This window comes from Eucyclogobius newberryi, unplaced genomic scaffold (assembly GCF_026437365.1).
Source record: "Eucyclogobius newberryi isolate DKJ021-1_F unplaced genomic scaffold, fEucNew1.0.hap1 SCAF_10, whole genome shotgun sequence".
Lineage (NCBI taxonomy): Eukaryota > Metazoa > Chordata > Actinopteri > Gobiiformes > Gobiidae > Eucyclogobius > Eucyclogobius newberryi.
Window position 1 is genome coordinate 31,256,895 of NW_027315724.1, and position 24,619 is coordinate 31,281,513.

Genomic DNA, 24,619 nt, shown 5'->3' on the forward strand with positions numbered 1-24,619 from the left:
TATTTATTCTTTAACTCGTGAGTAGTAGACTTCTTATAGGACATATTTCACTGTTTTGACTGTAGATTGGATTGGATTCTGCTTATTTTAAGTGGGAAACGCAATTTTTTTTTAAATGTAAGAGTGTTAATTCGGCAGTAGAAATAACAGAAATATTACAGTTACCGTATAGTTACAGTTATAATCTGGACTCTACAGCGCACTTGCAGCAGAAATAATTAACCTGTTCATTGTGATAAATTATAATCACAACTAATATGTGGTTAATTGTTAAGCCAATTCCAACCATTTACTCACACAAACACACACACAAAACGCCAATGAAAGTGCTCCAAATCCGTATTCTATTTTGAGACCATGAGAAGTCAGTGCTACATTTTGACAAACTGTGAAGGTGCTTCAATCTTTCTGCCCAAGTCTTTGTCTGACAGAAGATCAATATTGCTCCCTGTTGCATCACCTGCAGCAGTGCGTTTAAAACTGGTGCAAGGCTTTTGTGCGTATGACGGATGTTGACAGATTACTGCCCTTACATAATGAACCACTGGCGGGGCTTAGCACTGGCGCGGGGAGGCAAGAACTTGGGCTGCTTATCTCATCTTGTTGCGCGCGCTTCCGTCAAGCAATTAGTGTAGGTGCCGAGACATATCGGTGCGTCGCTCTTAAATGACAATATGCCGGAAATGAACATCAGTTTCAGAGCTGCCCATGCGTGGTGGTAATTCAAACAGCGTGTACGCACCGTGCCTGTGGGGCTTCTTCTCGATTTAGCGTCGATCCTGTTTTGCATATTGCTCAAAATAGTGTTTTAGAATCATAATGAAATGTAATTTTTCCATGCGGCAATACAAATTGAATGAGATTAAGAGTCGATATGGCAGCTGTGAAAAAGCCCACGTACATTTCTGAACGGGGCATCAAAAAGATTATTGAAATTATAACTTCTTTATTTAAATCTAATGTTATTGCTCGTCATTGTCTGACAGAGCCACATGGTTTGAACTGTTCTGTAATTGCAGATTTTAACACTTTAACTGATTAAAAACAATGCACTGCAGTGTACTTGATTTATAGATTTGTATTTTATTTTAATCGACTTTTATTTCCTCTCAACTCAAAAACAAACAACACAGAATAAACCAGAGAATGAAAAGTCAGTCTGGCACATGTCCCGTATATATAGTATATATGTACCGGTCCCATCTGTCCCAGTGTCTAGCTAATTTGTCCATTTTCAAGTTCAAAGTAAAAGTCTTTCCATTTTGTTACTATCCAAGGTTATTTCAGTCCGGTCCTTGACAATTTGTTCCATCTCTGTCATCCATTTATTTTCTTGCTGCAGCCAAAAGTACATACCGCACGTATCCATCAATCATTTCTATTGTTGATGTTTTTTGTCCTGGATACAAAGTTTAAAACAAAAACTCAAATGGAACGTCAATGTTGAATGCATTTCATTAGTTTGCACTTTATTAAGACTTCTCTGCGTTACGTATAAAGGCCGAACGGTTTAGAAAAAATATCGAAGTGCTAGAATCCCACACATTTCAGAACCTGTTTGTAAAGTCAGGTTAACAGGTTTTAAACACACTCTGTTTCTTCACTGATACAACCAAGTGTGTTGAAGTAATCAACCATCTGCTGATTGATCATTTTACCATCAATAACAATTCTCCAGCAACACCCACTCAACAGAACATCAGTGGGGGGACAGCGCTAATTAAACTGATTAAAACAACTTCAGGGTATTAAGAAACTTGTGTCGGCAGGAGGCATCTTCAAAGTGTGTAAAAAGATGGTTGATAGTGGCATTATCTCCACATCAAGTTGCTGTTTTAGCGCATTATTTCGCTAAGCACGGCACTGCTGACGTTCTCCGCTTTGATGTCTAATCCGCTCAAGAACACTTATTAAGAGAAGGCATGATGAAAACTTACGTAAGGGACAGTTTGGTTACAGCATCTGTTCTGCTCTGAGGCCACGATAATGAGCCCTGATGTATGTGCCACTCGCTGTCATTTATGCAATAACCTGAAATTACAGTGTCTGTTGCCCAGTTCAGCTCGTGTTTGCTAAGCAGGTTTTTTCTTTTTTTGCTGATGGTTGTGGGGATGGCTTGGTAAACAATGCATGTGCTCATCCAGGGCTGTACTTAACAGAGGGCCCCTAATCTTCTTAAACAACATACGGATTTACCGATGGGGGGCGTGCGGTACAAATGCAGTTATTTAGCAAAACAAAATAACTTCAATGCAAAAATTAGGACATCCATATTTTGGGTTGGGCAATTTATAAAAAAAATATAATAATACAAATAATAATTTATTATTATATATAGACAGAAAATGGTCAAATTCCTTCCTCAAAAGTCTGAACACCAAACCACAGACAGATATTTCATTTTCTTTAATTCCATTTGTCTTACACATTACCATTCTTAAAAATCAAACTTTCTGAATAACAAAATAAAGATTGAATTAATTAATTAATTTGGTCACTTTTTAGTACTTATGATTATATTATTGACCTGCATAACAATTATCAATAAACCTATTAATCTTGACATCTCTAATGTTGGGACAATGTGAGTCTGAACGATACTCAATAAGATAAGCTAATCCTTTATTGTCCACACATGGGGAAATTTCATTGTTGCAACGCAGGTAGATACAGAGGTAGATACAGAAGAAAAGAACAAGATAACTTATAGGAAGTTTGAAAAACACTCTCAATAGAAGATCTCTTAGTACCTCAAATTAACATTTCTGAGATAAGAAATTATGACAAAAAATATAATAACACCATTTAAAGGCACTATTCTAAAAGGAAAACTTAGATTTTAGCTTTAATACTCCTGTTTTAAATTCTTTCCACCTGCTGTGTATGAATTACATTTATTTAATCTGCCGTTCCAGTTCAATTGGGGCTACGTCGCTATCACATCTCATTTTATGGCCTGACACACAAATTTAAAATCATTTTTCTTCCCAATTTCAGCTCCAAGGCATTATTGCTGGTTCGTTAATGGAAATGAAACCCTCAAGTGAAAAAGATTGGATTTTGTTCAACTGCGAGGCTCACAATGTTATTAATCAGAGTGACATACAATTAAAGACACTAAACCCCTACAACATGGGCATCTATTACAATGACAAAGAGTTCAGGGCGTAATGGTTAGAGCTGAACACGTAAAAAGGTGTAACATAGTTTAATGGCCTATAGTTAATGAGTACACGAACAGTGAGAAATCGATGTGAATAAAGAAATCCTTAATGCTTTTTCTGCACTTCAGTTTAGGCGGGAATGAAGTTGGTGCATATATATATTTTTTGGACCCTTTGGTGTAAAAAGCAGCTTCCAGCCTTACATACGGATACATACGCAAGTGTATATTTTACTTCTGAACCTGGAGGCTTCCACAGGTTTTATTACTAGTATTGTTTTCCTGAGAAGCGCGTGCATAAAAAAGATGACAAAAACACAGTGAGACAACCTGACAAAACATGAATCTCTAATCTGGAAACAAACCTTGTCTAGTTCAGGTGTAAATGCTATTTCCACTGAGCAAAAACAAGCTCATATCTTGTGTTCTTTTAAATGGTGGTAAATAATAATTAGGTCTTGGTTCGAGCCCAGTTTAGTTCTGATGTACACATGGTTTAGTTTGGTTTGGTGACGTTTCAGCCCTGGTCTAATCAAGGTTCAGTTCTTGGTTTAAGTCCCTGTTTAATCACAATTTTGATAGTGTGTTTGTGCATATGTAAATGCAGCCCAATATTTCCACAACAGAATGTCCAAAATGTCCAAAAAAAATCCCTAAAAAAATCCCTAAAAAATGTCTAAAAAATTCTCAAAAAATCCTACAAAAAATCCCAAAAATTTCCAAAAGATTTCCAAAAAATGCAGGGTTCATGAAACAAGCTACCAAAAGTGGCTTGGGTAGTTTTCTATTCCTTATAATTCTATACAATTTGAGATGAGAGAGTGAAGTTTTATGCATTCTAATATATAACAAAGATTTATGAGCCGACTGGACAATATTTCACATTTTAATTCTTGTCAGGTAAACCTCCTCATCCTGTGACAGTAAAACATTTTAGAGTAGTCCACATTCATCACATTTTTTAAATGTCAATGCATTTTTATGCATATGCAGGCTATAAAAGTCATTATAAGATACACCTGTTGTAATATATTGGAATTTTGGACTTCCTGAGTGCTCCCGCTGCTCCCGACACACATTTGGAGGTATTTCTTGCTATATAGGGGGCCAGGGGCTATGAGAAATCGCTGAGCAGTTTAAATATGCACTTAGAGACGCTCGGGCCAGGCCAACAAAAGCTTAGTTAAAGAGGGAAATGCAGTGGAATCGCTTTTAGGAAGAGCAGCAGTACTTTAATATTCACCCACACTGTACTTACAAGAAAAAAGAAAGTGCTATTCGCCGAAACATATTAAAAAGGACATAATTAAGAGCTTGCGACGTCCTGGTATTTTCTAAGAGGAAAACAGTAGATCAAAAACACATTCTAAAAGCGTCTTGATTGAGACCTTGTAGGAACAGGTCCAGCCATCGCACTGAAACGTGAAATGTGTTGGATCCCTAGAGAGCGCTGTCCATCTGCCGTGTCAAAGCCTCTCCATTGTCTCTGCTGGACATAACTCTGATCCCACTGACCAAGATAAAAGCTCAGTGATCTTTGATGACTCACAAAAGAACCAGAAGGCTTCACGAGGCGGCACACAATGGGGGAAATGTCTTGGAGAGAATTGTGGTCCTAAATCTAAAGACAGAAAGTCGTGAATCTCAATGCAAATGACTGGTTTGAACTAATCGAACTAGCTCCAAACGCTCACAAACCACGCTCTGACATTGTTGATATTCATGAGCAGGAATTTTCAAGTGATTGCACAACTTTAGAAGAGCTTTTTTTTAGAGCCACAGCTCAGTCAATCAAGCAGAGCGCGGGGATTGCAAGAAAGAAGTGCACAGTGGTATGATTTGATCACAATGTGTTGTTTTATGAGATTACGATATTGGTTGGAAGTTGCTAACTTTTCATTTCTCTTAACTCCGATCACCTTCTGCCTTAAAGTGCAAGTTGTGGACATTTTTTGGCTCATTTCCCTGTCAAGTTATTTTTCGTATGGATCACAAACTTTTTTGCATGTACACATGCTATATAAATGCTCAATCTTATGCATTTTATTAAATATATAATATAAAAAAATAAAAACAACCCATGAGTTACAACAAATAAAAGCCAAAAGAAACATGTACTGGTACTGTGTTACTTATTTTCCCTCAAAAGGTCAAAATGTTAATTTTACTTAAAAAAACTAACAAAAACAAAACACAAGTGTAAAGAGGATTATCATAAAACCAATTTGTATTCCCCACCAGAAAAGTTCCAAAGTGCACCTTTAATAACATATTGATACTGCACATTTGTCATCAGATTTATGGCCTTAAATGTTTTCCCAGCCTTGACCCACATGTAAATTCAACCATGTACAAACTACTGTGCTCTGCTTCCTCTTCAACGCAGCATCATGAGTCAAAAATTGATTTGAAAATCCGCCATGGTCCCGGGCTGGAACAGAGGGGATTATTGTGCCGATTGTACTAATACTAAGTCCCTGTACTCCCTCGTCTCCTCCCACTCTCATTCATCCCATCAGAGTCGGCCTGTTCCTCTTCTATGTGAGCATTCAATCGCCAACATGAATTCCTGAACTCAATTTTGTCCTTCCTTGCCGGTTTTGTCCTCACTCTGCGAGTCAGGTGAGGACACGGCTGGACCATGGCCTGCTGGCGAAGCAAATCACAAAGAGCAGGATGGATGAAGCAAGAGCTGCTCGCCGAAGCTGGGGGCCCTTTAAGTTCAGACAGAGAACTGCAGATTGTTATAAAAGTTGAGTGGCAGAGAATAGCTCTTGTGTGCACTAGATAAGGATTATGCTTTAATGCACTTCACTTAGATGCATAAAGTTATCAGCTCTTATGTTGATTTTTGTAATAGAGAGTTATAGTATACAGAGAAAGCTTTTCGGGGATTACCTGAAACAATACGAGCATAAGGACATTTAAATTCATTCATTTTATACAAAAGCTGTTTTAAAAAGTGATGAGTGGCCTTAAGCTGGAAGTCCACTCCACAATTTTGGCTGTCTGCTATAAAAGATTTCTGATACTGTACAAATCTTGTATCATGACTCAGAAACGTGGGTTGTTGGTCTCTCTGCGAGACAGAGACAACGATTAAACTTAGAACCGTGTTATGACCAGATGAGATGCTATTGATATCCAGCAGTGCATCTTATTTTGGATCTTTGGTCGCAGAGGGAGCCATCCTCTCACAGAGTCAATCTATGTCAAACATGTACCCATTTCTCTTACGTTTACTAACTTAAAAAAAGCAGACAAAAGAAATTGTCGTCATATCGGAGTGATATGTATGTGAACCATTGCACATTATACAGAGAGTGCGACTTCCAAATAACTCCTGGAGTGTGAAATTCATAAACTGTATATGACAAAAGCATCAAGCAGTGAGCAGCACGCTTTGGAGGAAAGTTACGCCGTAGACAAAGTGTTATTAAATATATTATCGAGTTTAGTAAACCCTATAGAAATATGGAGGCAACGTTTAAGTCGCTGCCTGTTTTGTATGGTAATAATCTGTAGTGCATTGTTCTGTTTTGAATCATTTTATCATCATATGCGTTTCCCTTTTTCATCAGGAATGCCATAGGACACAGTATATTTGTAAATTTCACATTTATTTTCAGTCCCCGGTGTGGAATCTGGATGAAATTGTTCAGCAGAGGGTCAGATAGATAAAACTATGGCTGTGCTGGAGCCAGTTTGGAGTTTTTATAGTGCAAAAAAAAAAACTTGTGATGTTGAGCTGGGAAAAGAATAGAGCCTCTGGGGAATATAGACATCCCGAATTATGCTGTTCCGTTGCCCTCTGTCCGGAAACCCCAGATTGATTTGTTTCTCCTGCGCTTTACACCATCCACTTTGAAAAACAACCTGGGATATATCGCTCATAGCCATAGGATCGTCTTACCCAGTGCACACTGTCTAAATGAATACGTGCAAGGGGCTTTCACCATTTAAAGTGATCCCGGTGTGCTGCATAAGATCGAAGGCAGTTATCAGAATCAGAACCAGGTTTATTGCCTGACTAACAAACCAGGGAACTTGCTGTGGCATTAATATGGAACACACAACAATAAATTATAATAGTTGCTGTTCAGAGCAAGTGCCGCACCGTCAGTGAATTGTGCATTAATTAACAGCGCTTGTATTACTACAGTGAAGTGGCTTGTGGTTTTGGAAAATATTAAAAGAGTGTTTTGAATATTTAAACTGTGCGTAATTATGAATGTCTCTTGTGTGAAGCACAAGGTTGTTATAAACTAAACAAAAAAGTGTCACAAAACAAACTACGACGAAGCTTGAACCACTGTATATGACTTTGTAGACATCAAAGAGGATTTTCAACAAGCTCTTCGACAAATGCGACAGTTTACTGGATTTAGATCATTTGCTTTGTACATTTGTTTCATGTTTTCAAACTGCTTTTGTTTTAGTTTGGTGCATGGATCACATCATCTCATTGCAAAGTCTGATCAAGAAGTCAAATACAAAGTACGCCTCTATAGCGGCCTATTCATGAGTTTCAGCTTCCTGTTATAGGCAACATTTTGAGGACTTTTCACTCTTCAGAAGATATAATATTCAGTTTAAAATTGTGCATTGCTAATTTCTCACTCCTATTATTATTTGTTGAATTCTGAAAAATATTGAAACTTGCCATATGATTTTGGTTGTATGCCCACACTAACCCAAATTAAACTTCTTTATAATAAAAAGGGTAGTTTAACACCATGTTTTTATGAAGAAGACTCTTTGCAGCAACTGTGACAAGCTAGTTCCCAGATTTCAGACCTTTACAATGTATAATTAATGTCACACGATGCAACGGTGCAATACGTTTTTGTATACGTGTGTGTAGGAGTTAGAATCACGAGATTGCACATAAAAGACATTCTCCACCGCATGTTGAAACGTTAAGCCTTCAATAAAGCAAAAAGAAACCGAAAACGAAGTGCGACCTATGATGGAGAGTTAGAGACACCATATCTTACGTAAAGCCTGAGCCTGCAGCTGATTTTGCACATATTATGAGCGCGCCGGACTCAGATTTAAGTAATGGCAGACTGCTGATATGCCTAAGATCCTCCGGGGCAAAGCTGAAGAGCAGAATCATCGCTCCCTTAAAGCGAAAGGCGAGTCAAAGAGTGTCGTCAAAGTGCAGAGGCACACGCGGGATCTGTGTCATTATTGCTTTAATAAACCGTTGTCAATTACAGGGACTTTTGCCTGACATTCGCCAGTTCACCCTCAAGGCCGTGGCACAGAGGAGGACTCCGAAAAGCAATTAGAAAATTAACTATTGTGACATGAAAAGGGCTCTAAGACATGCAGCAAACACTTTGTTTCTTTTGTGAGTTGTGTACGGTGACAGAAGGATGGCAAAGGTTGAATTGCACTGGTTGGCATCATCCAAACAAGAATGACAAGAAGGTCTTTGACATTTTTCAGAATAAATATTATGTCAAGTAATATTCAGCCCCAGGTCTAACCACTCACAGTGATGGATACATGGCCGAATGACTTCTCTAGAAACTATCCTATAAACGTTACCATTTGGAGAAGAAAACAACAGTTCTAACGCTTCTGAGGTCAATACATTTAAATCAACATATTTTTCATATAAGTTCTAATTTAGATTATTTATTACATTACAGTTTCAAGGCTTGAGAAATACACTAGCATAATTAAAGGTGCACTGTGTAACTTTTTTGGTAGAAGGTCATGCTACCTGCTTGTCTCCAGGGAGAGGTTATTGTTGTGTTTGGAATGTTCCACAGTATAGCATTAACCTGCATGTAGTCAAGCAGGGGGCGTCACCGTATAGGTCAGATCTGCAGAGCACACACATGCAGTTATTTTGTGCAAAAAAACAAAACTGTCATGAACGTTTTATACACAGGCAAAGCAAAGTCCTCAGGCCCATTGACTTCTAGCAAAACGGATTGCAGTTTCTTCAGGGACATTTTACTTCAGAAGTTTTGTTGTTGGCTATGCAACATTTATTAACCCAATGTGTATGACTCTGGGTCTAAAGTTTTCTAGTGAACAGAATTGTGGGCGGAGATAGGGAGTAAGTGAAAAGACACATGTGAATAGACACTGAGAACTCAGGCCTCAAATCCAGGACAAAACAGGATTATTCAAACATGCATGAATCCCTTTGAGTGAGCTAATGAGGAGGCAACACCATATAACATGGTAAAGCTCCATTAAAGTTGATTCAATGGCCTTATTATAAACAGGACATGTATAAAAATGATTTATATGTGCGATACGGCCAAAGGAATTAAATATATAATCATTGTAAATGACTTTTCAACCTACTGATCAAAGTGCATGGTGTAAGTCAGGCTTAGGGGTTGTAATTGTGTAAAGCAGATGTTGGCACAAGTAGGTCAGTGGAGCACGAGGTCAAAGGTTTAGAGTAAAACCATATGCAACAACAATAATGATATTATTTAAGGCCCGTAACGCGCTGTGCTAATTCAAATACAAAATTGCCTCATGTCTACGCTGGTTAAGTCAATATCATGTTCCATCCACCTTCTTCCATTTATCTGAGGGCGGGTTGCGGGGGAAGCAGTCCAAGCAGGCACTCCCAGATTTCCCTCTCCCTAGACACTTCCTCCAACTCCTTCAGAGGGATCCCGAGGTCTTGCCAGGCAGGTGTGCCAACCGAGAGACATAGTCCCTCCCGCGTGTCCTGGGTCTTCCCCTGGGCCTCTTACCGGTGGGACAAGCTCATCACCATAGGTGAGGGCAGGAATGTAGATTGACCGGTAAATCGAGAGCTTTGCCTTTCGGCTCAGCTCCCTCTTTACCACAACAATCCGATGCAGCGACTGCATCACTGCAGCCGCCGCATCGATCCGCCTGTCAATCTCACGCTCCATCCTTCCCTCACTCATGAACAAGACCCCGAGATACATGAACTCCACTTGGGGCAAGGACTCCCCACCCACCCGGAGAGGGCAAGCCACCTTTTTCCGGTCGAGAACCATGGCCTCGGATTTGGAGGTGCTGATTCTCATCCCAGGCGCTTCACACTCGGCCGCAAATCGTTCCCAAATCGTCCCATCGTGTTAATTTGTCTTAAACTATGAATACGTAACCCAGCTCTTCCTGTTGCCATGGGGATAATCTCTGTGTCAGATTAACTCCTCCTACGGCCTCATGAGGCGAAGGGTCTCTGGGGTTAAGAGTAGTTAAATCTCCACATCTGATGGTGCGCTACATGAGAAAGAGCAGAAGACGGCTGTGCACAAGCCAACACCAAATCAATTTAGATCCACAGCTGGTGGTGTCAGGCAGCAGCAGATGTTAGAGATACGTGTCAATATTAACTCCCTTTTAATGGAGTATGTGAAGATAGGATTTAGAATAACGAAAGAGAGATAAGAGCATCCAGTTTCTAGACGATATTATTCAACCAAGAATGTTCCACAACACTCAAAAACATTTAAATATCGATGTTATTGATCGTGGTTTGAGGGAGTACAACTTTCTAAACAAATACAAAGATAAAATAGACATAGTGAAGGGTTTAATCTAAATTATAGTGAACTCTTCATGAGCGGCTCAAGTCTAACCCTCCAAAATTATACATAGATCTACATCATTGTATAACTATAAACGCATGTAAATATAGCACTTTGCTTCTTGTGGACGTTTTAGAAAGTTTAGAAATATCTGACTTAATATTCAGCCTGTGATGTACTATAACTCTTCAGACAGACATTGGTTAGAGACTTGTCTTAAGGTCAATATTTAAAGGTCTTTCTCAGACATCAAACTCTGATATTTAGAACAAGTCAACTTTCTTTAGAGTTTAGGGCAAATCTAATCTTGAAATTCAGGATGTTACAGGAGCAGCTATTTGGTTTTCCATCCCTATTTTGGAGACATAATTGTTTTTAATGAAAGGGTGATTGCATGAATATGTATTGTATAATTTTAAAACCAAATTTGTTAAACTGTTGTCAATTTCAACTCTCACTTCATAATTACAGTTCCTTGGCAAAGATTGGATACAGAAATCACATTTGAGTTTAGTTACAGGTGGACTATATAGACAAAAATGAATAACTCGTCAAATGATATCATTGCAGTCCGACAGAAACGTGTTAAAATAATATTTTAACACGTTTCCTATGTGTTAAAACATATTCTTTGCGGTCTAATTATCAGAAAAATTGGAAATGCCTGCAAAATCAACCACACACAAAGATATATCACCTTTTTTTAACATTTTTTTCTAAACTGAGTCCAGATTACTACAACTGAAGCTTTTTCTACACCTTATTTGAAGCCTTTTAATTTTAGTTTTTTTTTACAATAAACAGTGTATTCAATATTCAAATGTATCTCATCTTCAACACAACATTCAAGATATCAACTACATGTCAACATTGTGCTCACCTCATCTCTAGTGCACAACAGCTAATCTTCACAATTAGCATTTGCGCTATTTCCAGGCTATGCTCTGTAAGGTTCAACCCCTCCAAACAATGGTTCCATTCCATTAGTTTGTTGCTTTGATACAGTTCCTTTCTTGTCGCGGAAAAAGAACATTCCTTTTTCCATTTGAGTGCAAAGTGTCCCAGCGGTGGTTGGGCCCCGCGCTGGTTTTCCCCACTCTCTTCTTCTTGTGCCTGTGCAACTGCAGCCAGGGGCACCACTGAAGGAGCTGCATTACACCCCCAGGTCACCAATATCCCCTTAGCCCTCACAAAGAACCCCAGCTTATGGCATCAGATATACTGTGTAGCATGACAAATGACTCGTCGACAGCTTCCCCTCCCATGCTCAAAGACCCGTGCTTTTTTAACCCCCTACCACGCAGTCCACACATCCAATTTGTCAGGTGGAAACTGGGGTTGAAAAATGGCCGTGTTTTGTGTTTTGCGATGGGGCCATGGGGTCTCTAGCCTCAGTTTATTGTACCGTGACTGACGATAAATACGAGTAATTGACAACGCAAACAACATGAATTATGAATGTGCTTTTAATTATGTTGCTTACTGCGTGGATAGGAGAGGTAATTACAAAGACATCGCTCATCAGGTATTTATTTGTAAGCTGTGGTGGAGCCTCAAATGACCCGTCTGCTTTGTAGTGAAAGGTTGAATTTTCCCTTGTAAACTTATGGTTATGTTAACTTACAAAGACTATAAAACCTTGTCAAAAATGCATTATGGTCTGAAATAGTTTACTTGTCAGCCACACTCAGACATGGCTTGTTTTGTACAGTTTATATTCTTGGTGAAAGAAAGCTGCACAATGATTTTCAGAAATGACACCCCATGTAGAGATGATTGAAAATAAAAAATTGGGATCGCCAAAAAACGCTGTGCCGATCTACTTTCTTTCTCCAGTTTTTATTGTTTGGACCCAGCACACAGGCTTAACAGTCTTGGTGTCTTTGTTTATATTCTTATTAGGATTAAAAATGATATTTATCAGACAACGTACTGATTTGACAGTATAATTTTACCATTTATCAGGGTTTTCTAAATCTTAGCCAATTATATAAGAAGGGTTTTTGGGCTATACATTCAGTATACATTATTCATAAACCTCAATGTCTGTCAAGATTTAAAAGGTGGAAAAGCAAGTGTATAAAGCATATTGGGAATATTATGAATAAATATATCAACAACAAAGATAGAGCAACCAAAATATGTCTGCATTACCTATTATTTTTCATCTATTTATTCTTCAAAGCACAAACTCCTAAGCGGAGCCATGAGGTAAGTAGAGTTCTTGGAAAGGTGAAATCCAGTATTGCCCAGGCTTACTGTACAGAGCCAGAAGGTTTCGAGGAGAGTTGGACATTATAGGTTCATTGGACTAATGTGATCAGCACCTGTTGGCCAAGAGCATCTATTAAAGTGGTTTATCTATTGTGAGAGAATACTGTGAGCGCTCACAGCTCTGGAGAAGGGTTTGAGAGTGCCTCTTATACAGGACACTGATGTTGGGACATGATGATCAGAGCTGGTCCTTCTCATTTTAGTCACAATATTGAGAAGTACTAAATGAGGACTAAACTGAAGATTGAAAAGTTTAAAAAAAATAGTCAGAGTGAAAAAGGGATGAGAACTGAGCTCATTGTAATTGTTTTGTTCTCCGTATTTAAAGATGATTTTAGTGTACACCTGTTAAGTGACTGTTAATTGCAGATGTCTGTTTGGATAAACGCAGTAGTCTATCAGTTTAGTTAGCAAACTGAAACACATCATTATTTATAGTCCAGATTAGATTTTCCATTAACCTCACATGACCCAGACAGGGTCAACCTGACAGCCTCAGGGTCAATGCAATGTACAGCTTTGTTCTAGACCTTAACTCCATTTGTACGCTGTATATTAGCTGGAGACCCTCTCCTGTAAATACAGCAAGTATGAGTGGGCAAGGGGCACATAAAATATGAGGGGGAGTAGAAAAATCAATGTGATTGAGTGGATGTGTGTCCATTATTCTGTGCACTCGTCCTGCTTCCAGCATTTGAGAGCAGGGAAATGGCAAATATGAAAAATCAGAAGATTAAATTAAGTTGATAAAGACAGTTAATGAAATTATTAATGTATAGACACAACTGCTTTTGCATTTATGCCACAATGCCATGTGTGGCTCGCGAATCGCTGATCAGTGACATCTGCCCATTCCACTACCACTGAGTTGACAGCTTGCATTGTCTGGGATGTGATTAAGTGGGCTGCAGTGTACCACGGGCTTATACCGTCCAGAACACGGAGTGCACGAGAACAAGGCAGGAATCAGCTTTCAATTCACGGAGCAGAAGTTGGCCGCCCCGGGACGTATCTGTGCACGGATCCTACTTTAACGCACTGTTTTCTGTGCCTGTGACGGATGCGGTAAATAAACACTACGCTTCACAAATGTAAAACGCGCGCGTCCTCCCTCCTCCGCCCCGCGCATCATCCGCTTATCCGTCTCCGCTCATCGCGCACGATTATACACGCGTGTTCGGACACAGTGACGCACTTTGCACAAGTCATGCGAGCCGACACAGCAGGGATGCTCTGTGCTCCAAGGCGGGGGTCGCATGATGCCAACAGACAATATACTGTCAATAGCAGAGGATTCCAAACTCTGCAGCAATAACGGCACGAGCGGAGAAGTCCGGTCCGACGCGCAAAATCAGCTTAAAAACATATGCTACTCTTATTCTAGATGCAAGTTGTGTCTCGTGTTAGTTAGACGTGAAGTGCACCATGCAGACTCACAGAGAAGACGTTGGCAGCCGCGCCATCCGAAAAGGGACGAGACGCGCGTAAAGTTAGAAGAGCGCGTCTTACCGTATGATCGCCGTGTCGCCCTGGCGGATGGTGATGTTGTCCGTGGTCTGCTGCATATCCACACTTCGGACGGGGAATCCTGTGGGAATAAGACAGAGCAGTCTGAAAAAAGAAGCCTGCAACTGCCTCCAACACGGTTTGCGTCCGACTTGCATCTTCTGGAACGCGCGCGTGTTTCGTGGATAAATCCAAACGGTGAAAAGGCTCGGAGGATATAGTGGCTAGGGAAAGAAAAAAAAATAAAGTCCTGATAGTTGTCCTGAGCAAAATCCAAAGCAACAGTTCCAAAATGCAAACTTAATACAGCGGATTCCAACAGGACTGTGCGCGTCGCCGCTGATGCGTGATTCTACCCGCGTGAAAAGCAGCGCACGCGGCCAAGTAGCGGTGATGGGGAGAGAGGCAGGCTTCTGTTTCTGCTCTGGGAGAATCACCCCCCTCACTCCGCACAAGCAGCACCTCTCTCTCCTCTCAGATTATCCTGCCTCTGACTGTGATGCGCCCCTCATTGGTTGTCAGGACAATAGCACCACCTGAGGTCCCTTTCTGTAAGACACACGCGCGCTGGACTGGGATGGAAACGGTAATGGAATAAAATGGACTTGGGTTTTGAGCAACAAAAAGTCACCTGCAAGATAATAAGCTATTTTTTCCCCTGCATTTACACGTTTATTGTTGACCTTTTTCTTCTAAATCTTGATTATATTTTTTAAACACAGAAAACAATGATTTGAAACTTTTAAAAACAAATAGCTTTACCATGAGCCGCAATGTGAATATGACATTTAGAAGCATATGAATACTTAAAAACATTTGCTGCATAAGTTTTGTGTCTTGTTAAGGCGTTACCAATAAAACAACATTAACGTTTTAAAATCCAGTGGATCTTTCATGACTGTATCTATCCGACTGTAACGTATCTATCTCCATGGATATAGTGAACAATGACGCTACCTAGGCAAGTTATAGACCAGATCTGTGGAGAGGCAAGCCAACTCACAGTAAAGATGCATTAACAAGGTATTTTTAAGCAATTAAAAAATACTGGTAATTGAATAGGTGCCTGATAGATATGTCTAATGCTATACTGTGGAATATTCTAGGCAAGGCGTGGATATCTTTATGAAGAGAAAAGTTACATAGTGCACTTTTACGTTTGTTTGTTTGTTTGTTTGTGTGTTTGTTTGTTTGTTTGATTGGTTAAAAAATGTTAAAATACATCCTCGTAAAATTACATATCAAATTTCCAAACAAATATTTTCAATGAGTGTCATTTTCTACATCGCTGACCATGACCAAAAAAAATAAATCAATGGATATTCTCCGTAGTATGTCTGTGGAGCTGCTGCATTATGGGTAATCACAACCACTTTCAGCACTGAAGGTCTTCGGTTTGAGCTTTCTTATTCAGCTGAAATACGAATGTGAAATAAGCATTTAATTTCAGCTCTTGCCAATCAAGCAGCAGTTTAATAGTCCATGATCTGATTCTCATTCAGCGCAGCGCCTAATGAACTGACTGTAACTGTTTAGGCAGTGCATTTGGCATGATTTGTTTCAGGAAATAGATGAATACTGATGAGACACATTGTGAATCTCCGCACAGGGCATCGCCTGCTTGACTACATTTTTGATATTCACAATTTACCACACTAGAAAGAGTGATGATGACTTACTCTAGTCTAGTAATAAATACATTAGTAAGCCTATTTTAATATATATATATATATATATATATATATATATATATATATATTGTTTTTATCTAATAGCCTATTTTTTTAATTCATTTTTATCCTATAGCAGATTTTAATTGTTTTTCTTTTTGACTTGTATAGGTTGTTTTATCATTGTTCATTGTTTTATGTTGCATTTGAATCACCAAAGCAAGTTCCTATGTTCGTGAATTCTGTTCATTGACAACCTTTTCTGATTCTGATTCTGAAATAAAATCGATATAAAAAAATAAATAAATTAAGTTAACTTTAAAGAGATAACATAAGCTTTATTTGATTAAATGTTTAGGTATTTTTTGGCATCAGAAGGATCACTATTTCCTCTTGCACTTAAACCTTCATTAAAATATAAATAACCTGACCTCCTTTAATTCTCTGACAGTCCATCAGCCGCCCATAGGCGCCTGTTTGGCTGTTGTCACTTATCTCTGCTTCAGGTTTATCGTGCTGTCAATCCCATGAACATACTCTTTATGTTTCTTACACAAAGCACTTGTTGTGGAGCACACGCAGTTGTGTGTAATCCCACCGTGAGAGAGGGAGCCCCAGAATGAGCCGCTCTGTGGTTCAGGCGTCAGCACATTTTGAGAGCCATTTTGACAGCTCCCCCTCCAGCAGATGTAGCCTTCACGTGACATGTAATGGAGAGATCATCCAAACTGGGAAATGTGTCTGGATGATAGGGGGATCATGGTGGTTTAATTAATATAGAAGTAGTCATGTTTGAGGGTTTTTTTCAGGGGGCGGGGCTCGCTTCCCCAAGCTTTAAATCGAATAATCTTATTACTCAAGAATATAGGACACAGGATAATAATTTTATGTACAAGCTACTCTTATGTGCACACAAACTGCGGGGATATGGCAGAAGACATTTCAACAACACAATATCTAAAGCTAAATCTACAGAAAGAAAAAATCCTAAATAAAAAGTGACAACAAAATTTTCAGGTACAGTAACCTTTCCTACAAAATTAAATATTCTTCGAAGCGACCCTCTCTCGCAACCACCTTATCGGAACCTACTCTTTATGCCATCTGCAGGGCACCAAACCTCTGCCCAAAAAATGTACCTGGTCCACACAGGCCGTTCTTCCCCAAACAGTCGGAATATTTCAATGCCGATCTTGCATTTACTGCTGCCACATTAACAGATCTCCTTCATTTAAAGACTCTTCAGGCACAAAAACTTTTAAATGTAGACAATTTGCCAATTTTGCCAATTGTAACACTACTCTACAGACACAATTGTAACACTACTCTACAGACACAATTGTAACACTGCTCTACAGACACAATTGTAACACTACTCTACAGACACAATTGTAACACTACTCTACAGACACAATTGTAACACTACTCTACAGACACAATTGTAACACTACTCTGCAGACACAATTGTAACACTACTCTACAGACACAATTGTAACACTACTCTGCAGACACAATTGTAACACTACAATGCAGACACAATTGTAACACTACTCTACAGACACAATTGTAACACTACTCTACGGACACAATTGTAACACTACTCTACAGACACAATTGTAACACTACTCTGCAGACACAATTGTAACACTACTCTGCAGACACAATTGTAACACTACTCTACAGACACAATTGTAACACTGCTCTACAGACACAATTGTAACACTACTCTACAGACACAATTGTAACACTACTCTACAGACACAATTGTAACACTACTCTACAGACACAATTGTAACACTACTCTGCAGACACAATTGTAACACTACTCTACAGACACAATTGTAACACTACTCTGCAGACACAATTGTAACACTACAATGCAGACACAATTGTAACACTACTCTACAGACACAATTGTAACACTACTCTACGGACACAATTGTAACACTACTCTACAGACACAATTGTAACACTACTCTGCAGACACAATTGTAACACTACTCTACGGACACAATTGTAACACTACTCTACGGACACAATTGTAACACTACTCTACGGACACAATTGTAACACTACTCTACAGACACAATTGTAACACTACTCTACAGACACAATTGTAACACTACTCTACAGACACAATTGTAACACTACTCTACAGACACAATTGTAACACTACTCTACAGACACAATTGTAACACTACTCTACAGACACAATTGTAACACTACTCTACAGACACAATTGTAACACTACTCTGCAGACACAATTGTAACACTACTCTACAGACACAATTGTAACACTACTCTGCAGACACAATTGTAACACTACAATGCAGACACAATTGTAACACTACTCTACAGACACAATTGTAACACTACTCTGCAGACACAATTGTAACACTACTCTACGGACACAATTGTAACACTACTCTGCAGACACAATTGTAACACTACTCTACGGACACAATTGTAACACTACTCTACGGACACAATTGTAACACTACTCTACAGACACAATTGTAACACTACTCTACAGACACAATTGTAACACTACTCTACAGACACAATTGTAACACTACTCTACAGACACAATTGTAACACTACTCTACAGACACAATTGTAACACTACTCTACAGACACAATTGTAACACTACTCTGCAGACACAATTGTAACACTACTCTACAGATACAATTGTAACACTACTCTACAGACACAATTGTAACACTACTCTACAGACACAATTGTAACACTACTCTACAGACACAATTGTAACACTACTCTGCAGACACAATTGTAACACTACTCTGCAGACACAATTGTAACACTACTCTACAGACACAATTGTAACACTACTCTGCAGACACAATTGTAACACTACTCTGCAGACACAATTGTAACACTACTCTGCAGACACAATTGTAACACTACTCTACAGACACAATTGTAACACTACTCTACAAACACACTAGTCTACAGAATACAGAATTGACTGTTTTGGTGGATTCCTGCTTTTAAATGGACACGACCAAACGGAGACTAAGAGACCGTTTCAGTGAACAAAAATATATTATTAAAACAAAAAAATTCCAATTCATGCCTGCGCAGCACTTTAAACTTCCTGGTGACACAAATGTTGGACAATTAAAAGTGATGGTCATTGAAGCCATCCCTCTTAACATCAGAGGTGGTGACAGGATAAAATGGCCCTCTCACAGAGAGCCCTTTTGGATCGTGACTTTGAAACATACTTCGGTATTCCCTGGAGTTAATGATTATCTAGATTTTTCTAGTCTCAGTCTCATGGGGTATTTTTTTACAGTAATCCTTCTGCTACTAAATATGTATTGTGGTTACATGGGTAAGCATGTTTCTATATAGCAATGAAATTTCCCCATGTGGGACAATAAAGGAATATCTTATCTTATCTTATATAGTGTCATCAAACGTTTTTTTATTCGGGCCCAAGGTTTGTTTTTGTCTCTTTGCCTACTCTAGTTATTCCTAGTACATAATCGGTCTACAGTTTTGTATTTATTGTAAATAGGTGTAAATGGGAGTATATCTCATGTGCTGATTTGTGGTCGGCTCACGTGACTTGTGTCACATGATCTTCAGCATTTAAGGACACGTGTCCCTCCACCATAAAAGACTGCAACAGTCTAGACGAGTTGGCGTACCTGTCCACAATACAGACTTTTAACTTACCTGGTTAGTGTGCCAGATGTCTTGCTGTTGCACAGTTTTAGGTAAAAAAAAAGAAGAAAAAAAGGCAATTTTCTGCATATCTTATTGCTCAAGCTCGTTGTAAACCAGGTCATATTTTTATAATAATACGCTCTTCTTTAATCACAACTCCCTTTGTTACAGAGAACTGTAGAAACAGATGTCTTTATTTCAGTGATACATACGTAACTAAGGAGCTCATTGGTCACCTATCATCATTAAGATCAATATCAAACTTCTCTCACCTCAGATTAATAGAGTTTTATGCATCGTTCAGATTCTTCAGGAATTCACAATGTTTCTTAGTCGCTATGATATTTCAGTCCTTTTATTTCCCCCTTGAAAGCAATAATGTTTGTTTTGATACATACAGACCATACATGTCCCTGATTGGCTAATCCACCTGTCAATCAGTGTAAACAGTGAGCAATCTGTAAAAAAATTACAAAGAGAGGCCCTCGCCACGCCGCCGCTGCCACGCCGCAAGAGGAGGGGCAATTGGGGCGCTAACGCAATTGGGGCGCTAACGCGCCCCAATTGCGACAACTAAATATTTAACCTCAACTAAATATTAAAATAATAAAACAACTAAATATTTAACCTCCATATAAAATCTGTAGGGGGCGCTGTGGCTCCAAATTAATTTATTTCACTTCAAGTAGGTTTAGGGCAAAGAGTTTAACAACTGATTCTAATTTGACGCAATTCGGACTTTATCTGCGCAAACGGCAGAAATGTTAAATTTGGGAGATTTCTGAAATTCTAGCTACAGAGACCGTGACAGGTATCAATGTAATTTGGATAACTTTTAATGTCCCACTCCTCAGTAGCATTTTCACCAAATTTCAGCTTTTTAGGGCCAACGCCCTGGGAGGAGTTCGTAAAAGTACGACGTTTGGAAAAACTCCGAAGTCATGTTTAGCCATTTTTGAAGCAATATGGCCGACATTTGGTTGGGCGGACGGCGTTGCCGTAATAATATTTTTTACTTCTCTTGTCTTCATCTACCTCTGCGCCAAATTTCATGATTCTACGATCAGATTTTTTTTGGGTCATTTCCCATCTCTCAATGCATTTTTGGTACATTTGGGGGCGCTGACGCGCCAATTTTTTTTTATTTTAGAAAAGGGAAATAGCCAGAATGTAGAGAGGCACGATTTTTAGAGGTGTGCAAATTTTTGTGACTTTTCGTCAATGTTCACAGGGTGAAAAATAGGGGGGTTGGTCCCGAGAAGAAGAAGAAAGAATAATATTCCGATGCGAAAACAATGTTTCCCATTTTTCAAATATCATAAACTATACATTTTCGGAAAGCGCTCGCGCTTTCCTACCTCATGGTGTGGGTCCCTGGTCACTGACGGGTACTTTCGTTAATTTTGAGTGGGCTCCGCCCACTTTGTGTTTTTGGCCCTCTATACAGTAATAATGTTCAATTTTTGCATTACATGCTTATATGCACGGAACATGCAAGAGATGGGGAATGTATTCGTGAGCTACTTAGCGCAAATGAGTGCTTTATATGGGGATGACGACCGCTTCGCGGTCGTCATCTCAATGTAAAGTGCTCGTTTAGTGCGCACTTTTGCACGGGCTTCGCCCGTTTACAACGGTAATGTTCCATTTTCCTACTACTAATTAGTATGCACGGGGCGTGCATGAGTGAAGGAGTGCGTTAGTGAGTGTTTGGAAGTGGGCGAGCGCTTCGCGCTCGATTTCGTGCGCACTACGTGCGCACTTTCGTAGCCGTGCTTCGCACGGCCTTACGAGATTAATAGGCCTCTCGCCAGCTTGTGGCGCTCGGGCCTAATAATAATATTTTTAGCAAAAACAATATAGCCGTTTCCACTATAACAACAAATGATACATCGTTTGAAAGCTCTAAGCCTTCCTGATGCCGTCATGGGGTGGAATCATCATTACGAGCGCTTACGCGCTCGTCACTCCCTATTCCGTCGGGATGCCCCGCCCACTCCCCATAGACTTCCATTGATTTGAGCAGATACAAGCATGGCCCATGCCTGCGGCATGGACTCTCGCGTACGGGACGATGCCAGGAGTGTTTTTGGAGGAATGCAGCGCTTCGCGCTGCTGTTGTCAACAATGAGTGAATGGGCTATGCCCATTCACTCATTGTTGACGATTTCTGTCATAGCAGGAGTAAGTATGCATGATCCATGCCTTCGGCATGGGCTAGTTCACTGTACTTGCCAGGGGCGACGGGGACAGTTGCAACGCTGCCTTCGGCAGCGTTGCGGGAGCAATAGGCCCTCCGCCCTGCTGGGGCTCGGGCCTAATAATTCAGCAATAGCAATACACAACAACTCAGAAACACAAAAAAGATGACCGGATGACTTTAAGATTATTGCCTGAGTTTGGAATGGATCTCATGGTGTTGAGGCAAAGAACCAAATATGTTTGTTGTGGCCAAACACCATGTGTGTCAATAAAATGTACGATATTTGCAATTTTATAGACTTTTAAGGGCCTAATCTGCTTTTATTATTAACCTAATGCGATGCAATGTTGTCCGAACACTTTTTAAGGCAATTTTGAACAACAGTAAACTGAATCTTAATCTTGAAAATGATCTACTATGATAAAACATGAGTTTGATGGCTGAATCCTGGAGAATTCATTCATGGGCCAGTATTTGACTGAATAATCGGCATGACATTTTAAATACAAATTCTACTTTTATACTCTCACACTAACACACTTCACGTTTTGACCGCTCGGGTCTCCCTCTTGGTACTGGTTTGATAGCATCTTCATCTTGGGGATGCAAGAGGAGATAAGAGAAGCATAGCAGATCATTTTGGTTTTAAGCACTAAAACGTTTACTGGACCTGCAGCAATTTTGTCAAACTTACTAGTGCTTTCCACATATACCCGATATCAAGCATCAAGTATGAAAAGAGCATTTGCATTAGGCCCACTTAAAAGAGACTAGTGGGCGTAGAAGCAGAAGCAGTGGGAAGAGCCGCTCCTTGGCACACAGATTTGGACAGGAATCTCTCCCAAGCGGCTGTTAGTTATGCTTCAAGTTTGGAATTTGTTGAAGTCGGCTGGCGATGTGAAGTGAGGGTCGCCCGGCGTGTCTCTCTCAAGTGGAAGGGGAGGGGGGGGGGTCGGGGGGGACATATACAGCGGTTTATGGCAGCTCTGACAAAAGGCCAGTGATCTCTAGTTCTGCCCCTCACAACTCACAGGCAAGTTGTTATTATGCTGTTGGGATGCTCTGAAGAAAGTACAAATGGACAAAGAGCAAATATCAGTGTACGGAATACGCCATGAGTTCTAAAACAGCAGCAGAAACAAATCAAGACAAACACATTGAATTTTGTATATAATAATATAATAAACGTCTAGTATAATAAATATAAATAAATACAAAAGTAATACTGGCTGATTTTATTTAAGCAGGTCTACGCTACTGTACCGGACTACAACGTTTTATCTGTCTCTGTTTTATGTCTATAAGAGCCACAAACAACCCACAGTGGTTTTAATTCAACAACAGAAATCAAATTGCTTTATTTTAAGATAAGAACAAATATCATAACAATATTACATGACTAAAAACAGGAGGAAAGCACTAAAATCCAGGCAATGCAAACTCCATGTTACCAGAAATCTGACATGACTAGTGCAAAGCAAGCCTAAGACAAGACCAGGTTTAAACCAAGACTAAACAAACCATATACCAGAACATGGATAAGCTATAAAGCAGGACTAAAGAAGATTTAGACTATAAGACCTAGTCAAGAATAGGCCTAAATTAGAACTAGGCTTAAAACACACAGTTATCTGTTCTTTATTATTTACTTCTGTACTTACTTGCAACACTGAAATTTCCCCATTGCGGGACAAAGAAAGGCTTATCTTATCTTAAAAGTACTGAAGAAGGACTAATAACCTGGACAATCATAAAAAGAAATGTCATTACAACATTTAGTTCAAATAAAATTAAAAGCATAGTAGCCAACAATAGGCAACCACAACTAGGTAACTTTAGTACAGTCAGAGCACTATTTATATACGTACATAATAAGTATATAACTGTGTATCACTTTATAAACAATTATAAACAATGGCACCTGGTATTTCAGCTGTCTCCCATCCAAGTATTAACCAAGCCCATCCCATATTTGCTCTTTTATATATTATTTTTGGTGCTAGCCTTATAACACGTTCAGCTAAAATATTCATTACATAAGAAAAGTGGGAGCACATTGTTCATACATGTATTTGGTTCACAGTTATATATAGAACGACTTCCCTTTCAGGTTAGCGGGTGAATTATGAATATTTTGTGCCTATACGGGATAGACACCACTCAACAACTGTGCCAAAAACGGTGCAGTGAGGGGCCCCTGAGGATCTGGAGAACAATAGTAGTCATCACGCTCAAGACTGAATGAAGCGGTAAGTATAATTAACACAAACTTTCAGAAAAGTATGGTACAATGTGCAATTGTCTTTGAAATGTGCAAGGGAGTGATGTTTTATTCATCTTAAAACAAAAAGGTGATAGTAGGGAACACCTTGGGCACATTTTAATGGAAGGCATCATTTTTCATGATTGAATCCCGCAGATTTCAGTCAATTTGATTTCAAACCAGAATGTTACTAGGTGTGCTTTGTTTGTCATTAGTCACATGGCAGCCAATATTCAACTGATTGGATACAAACAAATATCACCCAGGGACATATTTATGATTCAATAAAAGGGCTAGAAAGA

At 39.4% G+C, this 24,619-nt stretch overlaps 1 protein-coding gene across 1 annotated transcript in view; it reads right to left on the minus strand.

Annotated features, from left to right (window-relative positions):
• lsamp (limbic system associated membrane protein) overlaps positions 1-14,688 on the minus strand; it is a 248,899-nt gene extending 234,211 nt beyond the window's left edge. Inside the window, exon 1 of the mRNA XM_072454838.1 lies at positions 14,491-14,688. Within this exon, the coding sequence (XP_072310939.1) occupies positions 14,491-14,645 (155 nt within the window). The 5' untranslated portion in view covers positions 14,646-14,688. The remainder of the gene's footprint in view (positions 1-14,490) is intronic.
• Positions 14,689-24,619: the final 9,931 nt, after the last annotated feature.